This window comes from Schistocerca cancellata, chromosome 9 (genome assembly GCF_023864275.1).
Source record: "Schistocerca cancellata isolate TAMUIC-IGC-003103 chromosome 9, iqSchCanc2.1, whole genome shotgun sequence".
Classification (NCBI taxonomy): Eukaryota; Metazoa; Arthropoda; class Insecta; order Orthoptera; family Acrididae; genus Schistocerca; species Schistocerca cancellata.
This window is the reverse complement of record NC_064634.1, coordinates 93,163,563-93,181,452: the sequence shown is the minus strand read 5'-3', so window position 1 is coordinate 93,181,452 and position 17,890 is coordinate 93,163,563. Positions and strand designations below refer to the sequence as shown.

General features: G+C 37.5%; 1 protein-coding gene across 1 annotated transcript in view; it reads right to left on the bottom strand.

Annotated features, from left to right (window-relative positions):
- Positions 1-14,909, bottom strand: part of LOC126100380 (mediator of RNA polymerase II transcription subunit 31-A) — a 32,897-nt gene extending 17,988 nt beyond the window's left edge. Inside the window, exons 1-2 of the mRNA XM_049910988.1 lie at positions 14,674-14,909; positions 14,304-14,396 (exon numbers count right to left, since the gene is read on the bottom strand). Of these exons, the coding sequence (XP_049766945.1) occupies positions 14,304-14,396; positions 14,674-14,704 (124 nt within the window). The 5' untranslated portion in view covers positions 14,705-14,909. The remainder of the gene's footprint in view (positions 1-14,303; positions 14,397-14,673) is intronic.
- Between the last annotated feature and the right edge of the window lie 2,981 nt (positions 14,910-17,890).

The window sequence follows — 17,890 nt, the reverse complement described above, 5'->3', positions numbered from 1 at the left end:
TAAAATGATTGTGGAAGGAGCAGTAATAAGACTAGTCTGATGAGGAAATGTACTTGAACATTAAGTAAAATCACACAAAGGTGGTTATTAGTTTTAAAACTACTACTTCAATCTAAGAAACTTCTTTTTTAGCATTTTCCTCGAGTTTTGTTTTCATACTCTGCAACGCTCGTAGCTTTTCTCTGCACACTTTCTTTTCTCTCTCTCATTTTCCTTTGAGGTCTTCTGAGCTGCCTTTCCTCTGCTACTTTTTCACTGTACCTCCCCTGTGCATTTTGGAAACTGTATGAGCTGCTTTGTGATAGTCACAATTTAACACCCCCACAACCTTGAACACATCATTAACAGCACGAACAGTTACAAAAGAGGCTCCAATAAAACTTTTGACCAGAAAGCAGTTGTCAGAGAAACCTTTTTCAAGGCTGCCATTGCCATAGATGATACTGCAAGCAGACTCGATAAATCTCTTCGCATTTTCACATCCACTTTTGACCCCAATTACAATCACTGACTGATGTGAACACAATTCCCATCAAATTCTTTGATGAATTTCCTTACTGGCATGATCTGCACTCAGTTCTGAATCTCGTGGGCAGCATCAATATCATGACCACCAAAGCGATTGAAGGTACTGATATTTATCAATTCTATGCCAAACTATCTCCTCTCATTGTCAGCTTTAATTGCCCCTTCCCTTCCAAGTCAAAACGTGGAATGCCCTCCATAGAGAAATATGTCACGTGCCATTTATCCAGATACCATACACTTCAGTAATGTAAGGCACTCATTCTAGTATGCCACGTCATCTTCCTCTGACATGTCACATTGACACAGAGCTATTTTGGTTCTGTACCTGTTGTCCACTTTCTGAAGATGGAACTGATTTATAATGATTCAGATCTATTTGGAAGCTAGCCTATTTCTACAAACTTCTGGTTTGACAAATTTTCTTGTTATTTCTCTCACCATACACTGGAGACAAGTATAGCAGAATGGAGTTAAGGGGGCATCTGACAGTCAGAAACAACTCAGCCTGAGTAGCTAGTCTCAAAAAAGATGAGATCAACTAGCAGTAAATTATCCCTCAAAGACAATTACTGGTAGCTATGACTTACAAATTCCGATAGTGTCCTTAGGTTTTGGCTTTACCTGCTTCTGTTCCTTCTTTACTCTTTCTAGTTCCTTGACACATTTTAAACAGGTGTTAATAATTGCCAACTCGTCTTGACACCATTTTATTCGCTGATTCAAGTATTGTCTTGAGAAAAGTTTGATAGATTTTTATTTGGTCTATCTCAGCTGTATGAATATAGAATTTATTGCTGTAGTGTTAGCCAGTTTTGGGCCGACTCTCCCATACTCAAACCACACATCTCGTTATTAACTAAAAAAGATCCAACCAATGCTAGTACAATCTGTCAAAGTCACCATGCACTATATGTAAGCCTCATGTCCCAAAAAGCACAAGAGCCTCTGGATTACCCTCTAATGCACTTTGTTTTCAGCTTTCTTAGGAATGCATTATTAACATTAGGGCCATTCATGGACACTTTAACAACCTGCTTTTCAAATATACCTAAGATTGGGATTCATCTGCCTCAAATTCAACTAAATCTTTAGTAGCATTTTTCCTCCAAAAACAAAGTGCCTATGCACTATTCCAACAACATACAAACAAATCAAACTCAACCACTACCACATCATAGACAGCAACAGTATCCTGTAGTAGTTTACTGGAAAACATCCTCAATTTGAACAACACTTTAATTTACTTTTGACTTTCAAAGCTGCATTCTGGATGCAATGTTACTATTTGGGAACACATCTGGTAAGAGTGTAACAAAGCTGCCTTGAAGTAGAACCTGGTTGCTGAGACAAATCAGATGCACAATGCACTCCCTGCCAGTGCCACGGTGGACTAAAAATACATGGACTCTAATTAAAAACACTACTTTCATTCTGTGAAACTGTTTATTTTATTTTCCAGTGCAGCTGCCGAACCATCCTCTCCAATGACAGAGCTAAAGATCATTTTGAGTGCATCCAGGTGGCGAGCAACACCACAGAAGCCATGTATGATGCAGTAGCATTGAAGTCACGGCTATTAGTGGTGATTAGCATGGATACAGACAATGTAACCTTCCTTGTAGTCTTGAGACCAGCATGCTTCCTTCCCCTGGATTACTGGATAAGGCAAGACTGCTTATACTTCTGAGCAAGAATTTCATTTTATTGAGGAGGATCTGAACACTGAAATTTTCAGAGTTGTCTTTTGTGACCCACCACCTCTGGATCCTCAGTCCAGCAAGTGGAATGCACACTCCCAGGTCATTGAGTAAGACCTGACTTAAAATATGCATTAGGCAGGATTACACCTAAACCATATAGTGAGATGTGGCCAAGACTTCACGAAGATGGGGAGCCATTAAAAAATCTCAAGACATGCACTTTTTTCTTTCTTACGAACTATTTCCACCCAACACTCTCACCTCTCATTGCCTGCATTTTAAGGAAGGCAATAAAATTTTCTGTGTGTGCATCTAACTGGAAGTAGTTCATGTTGAATAATACCCACAGCAGCATCAGAAGCGTTAGCCAATGAGGACAGAAATGACAGTCTCTTTGCCTGATGCCCCAACCGCCTACCACCACATTCCTCACTCGCTCTCTGGCCACCTGCTCTGCAATATTCCTGTCAAAGGCTTTAGTTCAATCTTAACTAAACCAAAATCTGCTCTGCAATGATAGACTGCTTGTTAGTGTTCTAATAACACTATTTTATGCCTACCACCGAAGATCTATTATAAATCTTATTTGTACACAATGCCATCAGATAGATAGCTATTGGGATGTACAACAGTAATTTACAATTTGCTTATCACGTCCTAATACCCCTAGTTCAAAACAAATGGATTCAAATAGGCCACAAACAGCCCTAAAAGCACAAGACACATCTCTGACCTTATTGTGATACCAAACAAGGCAATACTTACATGAATGTAAACCACATCAAATATTCATCACAGATCTGTGCGGATTACATCACATCACAAACCCACAAAACCATGGCACAATAAAAAAACCAGGGTAGCACATTCAGGCTGCAGTGACAGGCATGCAAACCTCAGTCAGCTAGCTCGGCCTGGCTGCTACTCTGGACTGAGTGGGGAAACAGGTTCAAAACGCCAAAACTCTGGTGGATGGTGGTCACACAGCACCCGTTTTAAGGATGAAGGGTACACCCACTTTTGCACCAAGCCAAGCAGAAGGCAAGCAAATGTGTCTGCCCAAAATCAAATCATATACTATCCCCTTTCAAGAGCTTTGGGCTAAATGCAACAGTCTCCCAAGTTTCCCCGAGTTTTCACCCCTGTTTTCCAAGTTGTTGAACATCCTGACAATTATAGAATGAATGAGCATCAATATTCAGGGCTTATGAAGCACTTTGGAGTGTTTTATATCCGAAATACATTGAAATCCCCAAGACAAAGACAGTTATTTGTTTACCTAAATAAAATATATTGTTGGTGGGTATGAATAGTACTGCCGATTCTCTTACAGCAAATGTGTCTGCCCAAAATCAAATCATATACTATCCCCTTTCAAGATAGCTAACACTGTGAACCTAAATCAAGTATATTCTTTTTTTAATTTTGAAAGTTTATGTAAGGCCAAAGGAAGATAACACCCACCATGGCAGGTTTATATGTGTACTAGCTCTGCAGGTGAAGAGATTGAAAGAATGTATGAGGAGACAAAGGAAATTATTCAGATAGTTAACATAGAGGAAAATTTAATTGTGATGACAGATTGGAATTACTAGGAAAAGGAAGAGAAGGAAAAATAATAGGAGAATATTTGACTGGATGAAAAGAATCGAACAGGAACCTACCTGATAAAATTTTGCACATATTGTAACTTAATCATTGCTAACTCTTTGTTTAAGAATCATAAGAAGATTGAACAATGGAGACTATAGGGTGAAATATCAACAATATTATGAAATGGATAGACAGTTACCCATTGTAAAGGTGACCCTTTAGTTGCAGACAGGTGTGCGCACACACACACACACACACACACACACACACACACACACACAACTTAACACCAGCAGCTCTAACAGGACTCCAGAATTCCAGTCAGAGCTGGCGGTGGCAGCGGTCGTGTACACATGAGGTGTGCATTTTCTTTGCTGAAGAAGGCTTTGACCAAAAGCCATAATTTGTAACAGTCTTTTCATTGTGCCTATCTGCAACTCAACATATAAGAAGAATGTATAGCTTATATAGAAGAGAACTGGTCACAATGGAAGATTTCAGAGTGATTATATAGTGGTAAGATATATTTCAAAACCACATTTTAAACTGCAAGACACTTTATTGCTTATGAATTGCAGGTTGAAACAGAAGAAATTGCAAACAAGTAGAGAATTAAAGAAATGAGGCTTGGATGATGTGTAAGAATCAGAGTTTATTGGGAGCTTCAGTACGAGCATTAGGCAATGTTTGATTGAAGCAGGGAAATGGAATACTGAAGAAGATGAATGGGTAGTCATGAGTGATAAATTAGTAAAGGCAGCAGAAAACTAAGTACACAAAACCTAGTATAAATTCATGAATTGAACTGACAGGAGAAACTATAAAAAAATGTGGCAAAAAGAAGTAGGTGAACAGGAATGTCTAAAAAAATGACTTGGGCAGAATGACCAGAGGACAAATGCATACATAACTCGGGGAAAAGAGAGATATTACCGATATGAAGATCAAAGAGCCCTTTGGGAAGAGAGATGCAACTGCATGAATATCGATAGATCATATGGCAAACAGGTACTAAGCAAATAAATAAAAGTGGAAAGGTGGAGGAAACACAGAGCGGCTGTACAAGATAAATGAAGTTGCACAAAATATTAAATTATAAAACAGAAAGTGGAAGTAGATGAGGGTAACATAGGCGATACAATACTGCAAGGAGAATTTCACAGCACACTGTAAGATGCAAGTTGTAACAATACCCCTGACATAGATGACATTCCCTCAGAATTATTAGGATCCTTAGCAGAGCCAGCTGTGATAGAAGTATTCCACCTGATGTGCAAGATATGAGATAGGAGAAATGCACTCATATTTCAGGAAGAAGAAAATGATAATTTCTAAAATAGCAGGTACTGACAGATGTGAATATTATCAAACTATCAGCTTAAAAATTCATGGCTGCAAAATACTGACAAATCGTTTACAGAAGAATGGAAAAATCTAGTAGCAGCAGACCTCACATAACACACAACAAAATACTGAATACGACTTATCCTTTATGATAAAGTTAAAGAAATACAAATATATGTTTACTGCATTTCTAGACTCAACGGAAATTGGAATACACTGTCTGACATTCTGAAGGTAACAGGGATAAAATACAGGAAGTGAAAGATTATATACAGCTTGTATACCTGTCACACAGGAGTTGCAAGGGTTGAACATTCAATGAAAACAATATGGGAGATGGGACTAACACAGGGTGGTAGCCTGCCATCTATGTCATTCAGTCTGTACTGGAGAAGGAATTAAAATTCAAAGGGAAGAAATAAAAACTTTGTTGTTTGCAAATGACACTTTAATTCTGTCATCAGTAAAGGAGCTGGATGACCAGTGAAATGGCTGGATAAAGCTTGTTTTGAAAAGATATTATAGGATGAGCATTGCAAAGTAAATCAAGTGGTAACAGAATGTAGTCAAAATAAATCAGGCAATGCTGAGGGAATTCGATTAGGAACTACGATACTAAAAGTAGCAGATGGGTTTTGCTATTTAAACAGAAAAATAACTTGTGCTGCCAGAAGTAGAGAGGATATAAAATACAGACTGTCTATACCACGGGAAGGTTTTCTTAAAAGGGGGAATTTGTTAACATCGAATATAGATGTAAGCCTAAAGAGAGGTTTTATTGACAATGACAAGCATGTCACAGTCGATGGCACCTCTTACACCACAGCTTTCCAAACTTTTTCTCATGGTGGCATCCTTCTAATACATACAATTTCAGAAGATACACTTTCACTAACATTAAAAAAAAAGAGATATTATATCAAATGATACTTTACAGAAACATTAATTTTCAGGCTGCATTTCTAAGTACAGTATAATTATACACTAAACACCTTTTCAGTACTATTGTGAATTCAGTGAACCACATGGGCTTGATGGGCATTACATATCTCTCATGCTAGCTTGGGGGTGGAACACATGCATTTCCTCATACAACTTTCTTAACTCCCACATTTCACTATTTTTGTATTAGTCATAATAGAAAACAGTCTTTCACATGATTATGTTATAGACAAAACATTTGTCTTCTTTGTATTTCATGTTGGCAGGTTTGAGACACACTATTTGATGGTTGTTTTGTATCTACTGAAGTTTCAGGCATATTGCTTGACTGTTGCTCCACATCTTATGTTTCATAAACTGTCTAATGTCTTTTTCTAATACTAAATTACACAATTCGATGACATTTGCTGGCTGGCATGTCTTTGCCTTTCAGTAGGATGTGGTGGTCAATGAGTTTGTAAACTCTTTATATTCTACTAATTATCCCTGCACAATTCTATGAGTGAATTACGTTTCCTACTTGACCATCTATATACTCGCAGAATCAATGCACAAAGTAGTACAGTACTATTACTATTCCATGAGCGCATAATTACTCTTTGTAATATTCTCTCTAGTGTGTTGAGAGGACTTCTAGGATCTTCTCCGTGCCGAACAGCTGCATTGATTAATTGTAATTTTGTTATCAAGATTGCTGGAAGAAAGAGACTGAAAATATATTGTATGCTACTCAAGAAAGTATATACTCAGCATTTACATAAAGGTATGTAAGGAATTTCATTATATATGTATTCTCTAATTGGAAATTTGCACAGAGGTGTCGTTTCGTTGGTAACCAGAAGGGAACTTTCTATGAATTGAAACGAACCTGCAATTATTAGATCCAAGAGCTCCATTATTTCATCGGATAATTAAACTATCAAAGCCAACTTTCCGCTCGATCTGAGGTTTCCCGACTGACTACGCAACAAGAAAACCAAGACATTTTATTTACACAGAACTGCAGATCGCTACGAATCATCAAGACTGCGGACAAGGAGAGACATTGTCCGATTTTGATTTAAGAATTAAAGCTTAATTATAACTTTCTTGAGTGACTGTGATATGGCTGGTTATGAATGAGATCATTTATAAAATACTAATAACTAACTTTCCTCCTCACCAGCAACCAGTATAAACACGATATTATTTAAAATTATAGGTTGTCTCTCGTGCATCACTGGAAGGATGGTGGTGGCAGCGGTACAGTCATTACATGGGGGGGACTGTAGAGTGATGAAGTGTGGACTGTACATGGGGCAGGACATTAGGAAACGTGTATAAAAAGTGGGGCTAATGCAGTGTGTGTTCTGTGACTGACATGAAATTTGCAATGATTACTGTGGTTAAGTCTGTGGAGATTTTGAGCTGCTGCCTGCAGAGAAGAGCAAAGTCTGTATAGCATGATCATGACAGTATGCTGCTTTTGATGGAATGTGGTAGATGGGAGTAGCTTCCTGTCCTGTAGCACAGATGGGCTGAGTCAAGGGATAGTTATGTAGTATGCCTTCTAGGTAATTCCACATGGAAGAGAATTTGCTGCTCTGAACTGAGATTATTCGTTGCTTATTGTCACTGTGTTTTGCCACAAACTCATAGCCAGTATTCTTGGTCTTTGCCTTGTGGCCCCCTAAGCATTATAGAACTCGCATAACAGAACAGATGTCATTGGCGATTGTGGTACAAGTATGGAGTCTACAGTATAGTGATGTGGGGACTGGGTTATAGTGAATACTTCGTATCAACTCATTTTCACCTACCTGTGGAGTGCTAACCCTCTCATCAGATCTCATGTGAATTTTCTGTATGCTGCCAGGCAGCAGGAGCTGCACCTTTAGTGTGTCTGTTTCAGATTAATCTTCGGCTTATCTCCGTGGACAGAGTTTAGAGAGGCCCAAGCAGTTAATGGTGGTTACATGAGTGGAAATGTACCACACTAGTGATGAAAGATTCAACTACATGGGCAATTTTCTCGACATTCTTTAAGTTATGTAAATGTTTATTTTGAATCTTTAAGTCCTAAATTAATGTGCTTTTAAATTGTAGTTTTCACTTTAGAGATGCTATTACTGGTAGAAGCTGACCTCGGGGAAGATCAGTTTGGATTCCATAAAGATGTTGGAACACGTGAGGCAATACTGACCCAACGACTTATCTTAGAACATAGATTATGGAAAGGCAAACCTACATTTCTAGCATTTGTAGACTTAGAGAAAGCTTTTGACAATGTTGACTGGAATACTTTCAAATTCTGAAGGTGGCAGGGGTCAATTACAGGGAGCAAAATATTATTCACAATTTGTACAGAAACCAGATAGCAGTTATAAGAGTTGAGAGGCATGAAATGGAAGCAGTGGTTGGGGAAGGAGTGAGGCAGGGTTGTAGCCTATCCCCAATGTTATTCGATCTGCATATTAAGCAAGCAGTAAAGGAAACAAAAGAAAAATTTGGAGTAGGAATTAAAATCCATGGAGAAGAAATAAAAACTTTGAGGTTCGCTGATGACACTGTAATTTTGTCAGACAGCAAAGGACCTGGAAGAGCAGTTGAACAGAATGGACAGTGTCTTGAAAGGAGGGTGTAAGATGAATATCAACAAAATCAAAATGAGGATAATGGAATGTAGTCAAATTAAATCAGGTGATGCTGAGGGAATTAGATTAGGAAATGAGTCACTTAAAGTAGTAAAGGAGTTTTGCTATTTGGGGAGCAAAATAACTGATGATGTTCAAAGTAGAGAGGACATAAAATGTAGACTGGCAATGGCAAGAAGATCATTTCTGAAGAAGAGAACTTTCTTGACATGGAGTATAGATTTAAGTGCCAGGAAATCTTCTCTGAAAGTACTTGCATGAAATGTAGCCATGTATGGAAGTGAAACATGGACAATAAATAGTTTACACAAGAAGAAAATAGAAGCCTTCAAAATGTGGTGCTACAGAAGAATGCTGAAGATCAGATGGGTAGATCATGCAATTAATGAGTTACTGAATCCTCCCACTGCCACCTACCTAGTCCTGTCACCGGCAGTCCTATTCCATCAAAAACAGGACCACATGTAAAAGCAGTCATGGACCTACCAACTTAACTGCAATCACAGTGCTGCTTTAGTTGTAGGCAAGACCACTAACAAGCTGTGTGTCTATATGAATGAATGACAACTGCCAAACAGTGGGCAAGAGAAAGGTGGACCACACAATAACTGTTCATGCCACCAAGCACTACATGCAGGACTCACATGTGTTTTGGACTTCAATGATAGTTCCACAGCCTGTGCGATCTGGATTCTTCCCACTGACACCAGCTTTTCTTAACCGTGCAGATGGGAACTATACCTGCAGTATTTCTTCCATTTCTTTCCTGCTCCCACTTTAGCCCTACACACATCTGTCGCAACTGCATTCTCCTTTCACATTCTTTACTTCTATCCTCCCCCCTTTCGTCCTCCAACACCCCCCCCCCCCCACATATATATGCTCCTTAACACAACCTACCGATGCTGGACCTAACACCCACTACACTGTCCCCACCATATCCCTGCATTTTCCCCACAGGCAGCATTATCATATTCCCCACCCTTATACTGCTGTCCCTCCATCCCTTCTATAGACTCGCTACCCACACCAGCGAAGATCACTGCTGTCTACCTCAAAGTCTGGCCTTAGTCTTGTGTGAAGACGACAACTGCCATGTATGCATGAGAGTTAAGCATGTGTGAATATGTGTTTCAGTTTGTCTGCCTCTGATTAAGGACTTATCCAATAGGTAGTAACTTCTAGCATGTATGTGATGAGTAGCAATCTTATCCTTTTCGTGATTATGATAATTCACTTTCACAGGACATTTAGGCATTAATTACAGTCAGGTGCCATAACAATGCTCAGTGCAGCTAAACTTTACTATGAGCCATCTGCATGCTGCTCTTGTTTGTGGTATGGCACAAATTTTGGCATTGCCTGTGCTTTTATCATTGGTGGCAGGCAGATTGAGACAAGCTTCTGTAGAGCAAATTAGTTAGCCAGAAAATGAGAAAATATGAATGACTCAAGCTTTTTTTACACAAACATTTTTGGCGAGATGTCTACATTTATGACACAAATAAAGATCAGAATACAACATTTCACTTGGGGTGACAGACGGTCAAGAACTGTTCGTACTGTGGAGATGGTCCTTTCTTTAATTTTCACTGTTGCAGGATTCTGATTTATCTATTACTGACTTATTTAGCAACTTGTATGGTGAAATATCACTAATGAATTTTTTTTCTTAAATGTGGAATGTTGTGTTGGTGACAGACAGCAATTGATTATTCATTTTTCATTGCAGAATGTTTAGTTGGTGGAGGACTGGTATGAATAATACACATTTTATGGGCGGCCCATTATTAATTTTCTACTTCTGCTGTATTTTAGTGTTTCTGTTATTGATGTATTTAGGCAATTTGGCATTTTTTATGTTGAAGTTATCATGATCTCTATGTAAATTATGGATATTTTTGTTTTGTGACATTCTGATCAGAATTGCATACAGTAGTGGATTTTGGTTGCAATGAGAGATTAATTACAAGCACTGCACAGATGAACCGTTCTTTAGTTTTTTTCTGTTACAGCAAGTTACCATTTTTATTATGACCAGTGGCCTAGCCATGTCTAGATTAGGTGGGAATGTGAATGATTGCGAGTTGGCAAAGCCAACTAATGTGGAAGCAGAACTGGATATGGTGACTGACTAACCTGTAGCAAAGCCTGAGGTCTTTGTTAGGTTGGAATGTAAGAGTTTGGTTGTGAATTGTCAAAGCCAACAAATCAGAAAACTGGTTATGTTGTTGGACTGACATGTAGTGTAGCCCAAGACCCATGTGAGAGTGATGTGTCTGACTGAACTGTATGGGCAGTGAGAAACAGAAACTAATGTCAAGTTCCATTAACATTTTTTGTTTTGTTGCAGAGATTCTTTATATTGCACCACATCAAACAAGGGTGGGTTTGCGCAATGGAGGCTATTTTGCCCTAACCTAAGGAAAAAATTACTGAAGCATTGCCCTTTAACTTTCTGACGAAGCTTATTTGTCTCTAATCACCTTAGGGGAGCCCCACGCAACTGCATGCTTGGCAAGCACTCTTGCGTAAACATGCTTGCTCAAGCATGCTTGAGAGTAAGATAAATTTGTACTAGCATCAGTACAGTACAACCAGCTTGAATTTCAATAGTCAATGCTTGTGCCAGTGTTCAAGCATGTATACGCTTGAGCTTGTCTACCAACAATACGGAGGCATGTTTAAGCCTTTGTCAGTGATCTGGTTTGATTTAATTTTTATTTGGTCTACATCTACATTTATACTCCGCAAGCCACCCAACAGTGTTAATCCTGTTAAATTATGTTTTGCACAAAGGCTGTACTGCAATGCAGTTCAAATCAAAGAATACAATATTACATAGAGAGACGGAGGAGAGTCAACACTACTGTGAGATAGTTTCCACAGTATGTCTACCATGAATGCATCATCGTCCAGGTCCAACATTTCCTAGTAAACAAACTAATGCTTGTACAACCATGCTTGAACTGTGTTTAGGCGTCAGGAATTTGTGCACGACTGCTGCTCAAGCACATAAAAAAATAGTTATTTACATGGAAAAGCACTATCTACCAAAATGAGTTCATGATGATGTTATGTACTAATCCCTGTATGTCACACAAAGTAGTATGTATCTGGAAAGTTATACATACATTGCTGTAAATGGGGACGATTTCAATGAACCTATGGAATTCATTAACACTGCTGATGTGCCCTGCAGCCCATTATTTTGGCAACAATATATTACTATGTGGAACAATAGGTGCAATGAAACTGCTGCTTTTGGACTTATGTTCTCAGTGCGAACTTGCATAAGTAAGTGTACTTGACAACAGGTAGGAGAGGAAGAAATTGAAAAAGTCATGAAACCAATTAACTATAGTGTTACTTACAACTATGGTAGACCTGCATTAGATGAACTACTTTTCCTTGATGAATTAAGAAATATTTACACAGGTAATGAGCTAAGTTATTGTAACCAGACACTAATATAACCTCACTTATCACTAAAAAGTACACAAGGGAAGGTTTTGCTGCAGATGAATAATGTAAGATTTATGACTTCATTCATGGAAGTTAAAAACATGAAACTATGAAGAAAAATTTGGAGTAGGAAATAAAATCCAGGTACAAGAAATAAAAACATGGAGGTTTGCTGATGACGTAGTAATTCTGTCAGAGACAGCGAAGGACTTGGAAGAGCAGTTGAGCGGAATGGACAGTGTATTGAGAGGATATAAGATGGTCATTAACAAAATAAAAACTAGGATAATGGAATGTAGTTGAATTAAATCAGGTGATGTTGAGGGAATTAGATGAGGAAATGAGACAAAGTAGTAGACGAGTTTTGCTACTTGGGCAGCAAAATAACTGAGGATGGTCGAAGTCGAGAGGGTATAAAATGTAGACTGGCGATGGCAAGGAAAGCATTTCTGAAGAAGAGAAATTTGTTCACACTGAATATAGATTTAAATGTCAGGAAGTCTTTTATGAAAGTATTTGCTTGGAGTGTAGCCATGTAAGAAAGTGAAACAAGTACAATCAACAGTTTAGACTAGAAGAGAACAGAAGCTTTTGAAATGTGGTGCTACAGAAGAATGCTGAAGATTAGATAAATGGCTCACATAATTAATGAGGAGGTACTGAAAATAATCTGTGAAAAGATGAATATGTGGTGCAACTTGACTAGAAGAAGGCTTTGGTTGGTAGGACACATTCTGAGGCATCAATGTATCCCCAATTTAGTACTGGAGGGAAGCGTGAAAGGTAACAATCATAGAGGGAAACCAAAAGATGAATACACTAAGCAGATTCAGAAGGATGTAGGTTGTGGTAGTTTCTCTGAGCTGATGAGTCTTGTACAGGATAGAGTAGCATGGAGAGCTGCATCAAACTATTCTTTGGAATGAAGACCACCTACAACAACACAGACCGAACAAAATACGATCATGGAAAACAGCTGACCTTACACATAAAGAGTGTTGGTTTGTAAACAAAATAGCTGGAACTGATTATGTTTCAGCTCACTTTCTGTAAACCTAATAGCACTAACTTACTACGAGCAACAGCTTTAAATAAAGTAAATGTCACAAATTTATTTACAACAAGCTTTTCATCCCGATGGTTCAACAGAAGACTGAATATACAATCTGGATGTATTAGTTGGATCTTTGCATGCGCAACTGAACTGTGCAAATGAACTTTCCCTATCATGAGTGGAAAAAAATATCTTGTTTTGCACTGAACTAGAAACCGTTAAAAGATTGTCCAACAGTTACTAGGCTACTGGGTTAAAAATTGAATGTACAGATGGCAGAAGATAATGAAGACAAACCATAATAATAAACTCATGCTGTCTACTCTAGTTATCCTTTTTGTATTTTATACCTGTGATTTTGCTGCCTTTTATTCATACATACTCTTTAGATGTATTAAATCAATAATATAAATATATAGCTGACTTAATAATCAATAGTTATTAGGTGAATGTTTGAAGAGACATCTAGCACATCACTTTTTAAAGCAGTAGCCTTGGCAGGTGTACATTTCATCAAAAATATACTTCAACTGCACTATATTACTTGACCTTTTGTTTACTACTAGTAACTTTAGCAAATTTTCTAACTAGGTGAACATACTACATTAACTGATAGTGCTAATTTAAAAGAATAAAACAGTATTGAAGTGGGACTTTCACAGGAAAGATCTATAACCCAAAATTTGTTAGAATGTGTCCCCTCTGTTTGTATATTTATACTGTATGCAGTGACTACACTGAAAGCATTAAATGCATTTATTAATCAGCAAAATGATGGATAAATTATGTTATTTTCACTCTTTGATTAGACTGATATCTGCAGACCATTAACTAAAATAAAAATGTTCCACAGTTAATTTACTAAATATTTTATCAAACATTTGGTGACTTTAATGCTATAGCTGAAACTGATAAAACAATCTGCATTTTATATATACCGGTATCGACATAGAAAGCATTTAACACATAGTAATAATTTCTTTGTATCAGTTTATGAAGTAGGAGAGAACCAAAATACACAGTAAAGAACATTAATAAACTCACAGTTCAAATAATTAGGATTTGCGAGGCACTGAACAAATTCTAGTTCCACCTGAAATCTCAGGCGTTGTTGTTCCTCCGTTTCTGGACCGCCCACTGAAATTAGAAGGTAATTTCGTGAACATTTGCACTCCCTTAAAGAAACATGTTGACATACTTAGTGAGCTGACACGTAAAATATTAGTTTGTTATACTAAAACTCATCTTCATTACAACGAGTTCAGTAATAAGTGATCAAACGTGGAGGAATACTGAATGAATATATGAATCTACAAACATATATTGTGATAACTTCTACTGTCATGATCATATGTTCCAAGTATTAACTAAGAAAACAAATCACATTTCTACGAAAAATATAAATCGAATTCACCTGGAAGAAGATCAACTCTTCGATTATTCATAATCAACAAGGAATATAAGAACTCCCGCGCGGGAACTCAACTACAATTTTATTACGACACACCACCCTCCTCCCCTAAACTCGGCCGCAACATGGACGGCCATATTAATCCTCGCAGCGCGAAACGCTACTGCGATAGTTATTGTGCCGCGCTTCATGTATTGCAAAGATATGAGACACGCTCACTTATCCAAGGATTATCTTTATATTTCCAACGAACGAGAAACAAATGTGTATCACCCACCGAACGACGTAAATACAAACAGCTGCTCACTTCGCTGTATACGCTCCTCACATGCGAGAGTATTGAAATCCTAATGCTAAATTGGCGAAGCATTCGCACCGAAGTGCCAGAGTTTGAAGCGCCCATAAAAAGCAGTTGAGCTTACATAGTACTAAGTACAGAAAGCTGGTTGAATCCTAAAATTGATGGCAATGAGACTTTTACGGAAAATATAACCGTATATCGAAAAACTAGGCAAATGGGAAATGGAGGTGGAGTATTTGTCGAATTATATGAATCTATCGAGATAGAATTAACTATCTGCATAGATGAATTAGAGTCTTCAAACCCAGCTGACATAATCTGCCTCTCTGAACATCATGTGACCACTGGTATAGAACTTTTAAGTGTTACAGGTTTTAGGTTAGCATCTCACTTTTGTAGATCAGAAATGGAGAAAGGAGGAGTTGCCACATTCATCAGGAACTGTCTTAAATTTAAGAACATAGACATTCATAAATTTTGCCTAGAACAGCATAGGGAAGCATGTGCAACAGAATTAGAATTTCACAAAAAATCCTTCATAGTATTAAGTGTATATCGAGCACCTGCAGGTAACTTTAATCTGTTTGTAAACCACCTTGAAGCTGTACGGGCCCATTTAACAACCAAAAACAAAGAAATAGTGGTTGCTGGTGATTTCAATGTAGATTTACTTAAAGACTCTCCCAATAAGAACTTATTTGAGTTAGTAACACTATCATTCAACTTAATTCCCGCTGTAAAGTTCCCCACTAGGATAGCCACTTGCTCACAAACAGCCATTGATAATATCTTTATAGAAAAGTCCAATGAACAAAATTATGTTACAAAACCAATAGTAAATGGCCTCTCAGACCATGACATGCATTTCCTTCTGTTAAATGTTAATACTGAACAGGATATAAAATCTGTTAAATCTGAGCTCAAGAGGGTAATCAGTAAGCCAAAAATTGATTATTTTAGGACACTCCTCAGAGACATTCACTGGACTGATGTTTACAGTGCTCATGGCATGAATGAAAAATATAAAATTTTGCTAATAAAGTGCTTACCTTATTCGAACACTGCTTTCCCTCAAAACGTACCAAGATTAGAGCAAAGTCTATAAAGAAGCCATGGATTACTCGAGGAATAGGGGTATCTTGTAAAACAAAAAGAAAACTGTATCTGTCAACCTGAAAAATTTCCAATGTTGATGCTATAGCACATTATAAGAAATACTGTAAAATATTAAAGACTGTAATACGGATGTCAAAGCAAATATATTACAAGGAAAAGATAGTCATATCAGATAGCAAAATAAAGACAATATGGGATATAGTGAAGGAGGAGACCGGTAGAACCAGACATGAAGAGGAACAAATAGCATTAAGAGTAAATGATACATTGGTGACAGATGTGTATAGTGTTGCAGAACTTTTTAACAAACATTTTATAACTGTTACTGAAAAGATGGGGTTGTCAGGATCGGTAGATGCTGCTATGGACTACCTTAGACCAGACATTTCAAGTAACTTCCATAATATGAATTTGACCCTCACTACCCCAACAGAAATAATGTCCATCATAAAATCTTTAAAATCAGAAACATCTAGTGGGTATGATGAAATATCAACAAAGTTAATTAAAGAATGTGATTCTGAGCTAAGTAACATATTAATCTATCTGTGTAACCAGTCGTTTATCAGTGGAATATTTCCTGAGTGGCTGAAATATGCTGAAGTTAAGCCACTGTTTAAGAAGGGAGATAAAGAAATAGCATCAAACTTCCGTCCAATTTCACTGTTGCCAGCATTCTCAAAAATTTTCGAAAAAGTAATGTACAGTCGTCTTTATAACCATCTTATCTCAAATAACATACTGTCAAAGTCACAGTTTGGATTTCTAAAAGGTTCTGATATTGAGAAGGCTATCTACACTTACAGTGAAAATGTGCTTAATTCATTAGACAAAAAATTGCAGGCAACTGGTATATTTTGTGATCTGTCAAATCACAATATCCTTTTAAGTAAACTAGAATATTATAGTGTAACGGGAAATGCTGCAAAATGGTTCAAATCTTATATCTCTGGCAGGAAACAAAGGGTGTTATTAGGAAAGAGACATGTATCAAGCTATCAGGCATCATCCAACTTGGAACTAATTACATGTGGGGTCCCACAAGGTTCCATTTTGGGGCCCTTACTTTTTATTGTATATATCAATGACCTTTCATCAGTAACATTACCAGATGCCAAGTTTGTTTTGTTTGCCGATGATACAAACATTGCAATAAATAGCAAATCAAGTGTAGTCTTAGAAAGATCAGCCAATAAAATATTTGTGGACATTAATCACTGGTTCCTAGCCAATTCTTTGTCACTAAACTTTGAAAAAACACACTACATGCAGTTAAAAACTTGTAAGGGGTGTCCCAAGAGTATATGTCTAACATATGATGACAAGAAGATAGAAGAAGTGGACAGCGTTAAATTCTTGGGATTACAGCTTGATAATAAATTCAACTGGGAGGAGCACACCACAGAACTGCTGAAGCGTCTTAACAAATCTCTGTTTGCAACGCGAATTTTGTCAGACATAGGGGATATAAAAATGAAAAAGTTGGCATACTATGCTTACTTTCATTCCATAATGTCATATGGGATTATTTTTTGGGGTAATTTATCAAGCCAAGCTAAAGTTTTCCAGGCACAAAAACGTGCAGTAAGAGTTATATGTGGTGTGAACTCAAGAACATCCTGCAGAAGCCTGTTTAGGGAACTAGGGATACTAACTACTGCTTCCCAATATATTTATTCCTTAATGGAATTTGTCATCAAAAATATATCACTTTTTCAAACCAAGAGCTCAATTCATGGAATCAATACTAGAAATAAGAATAATCTTCACAAGGATTTAAAGTCACTTAGTCTTGTACAAAAA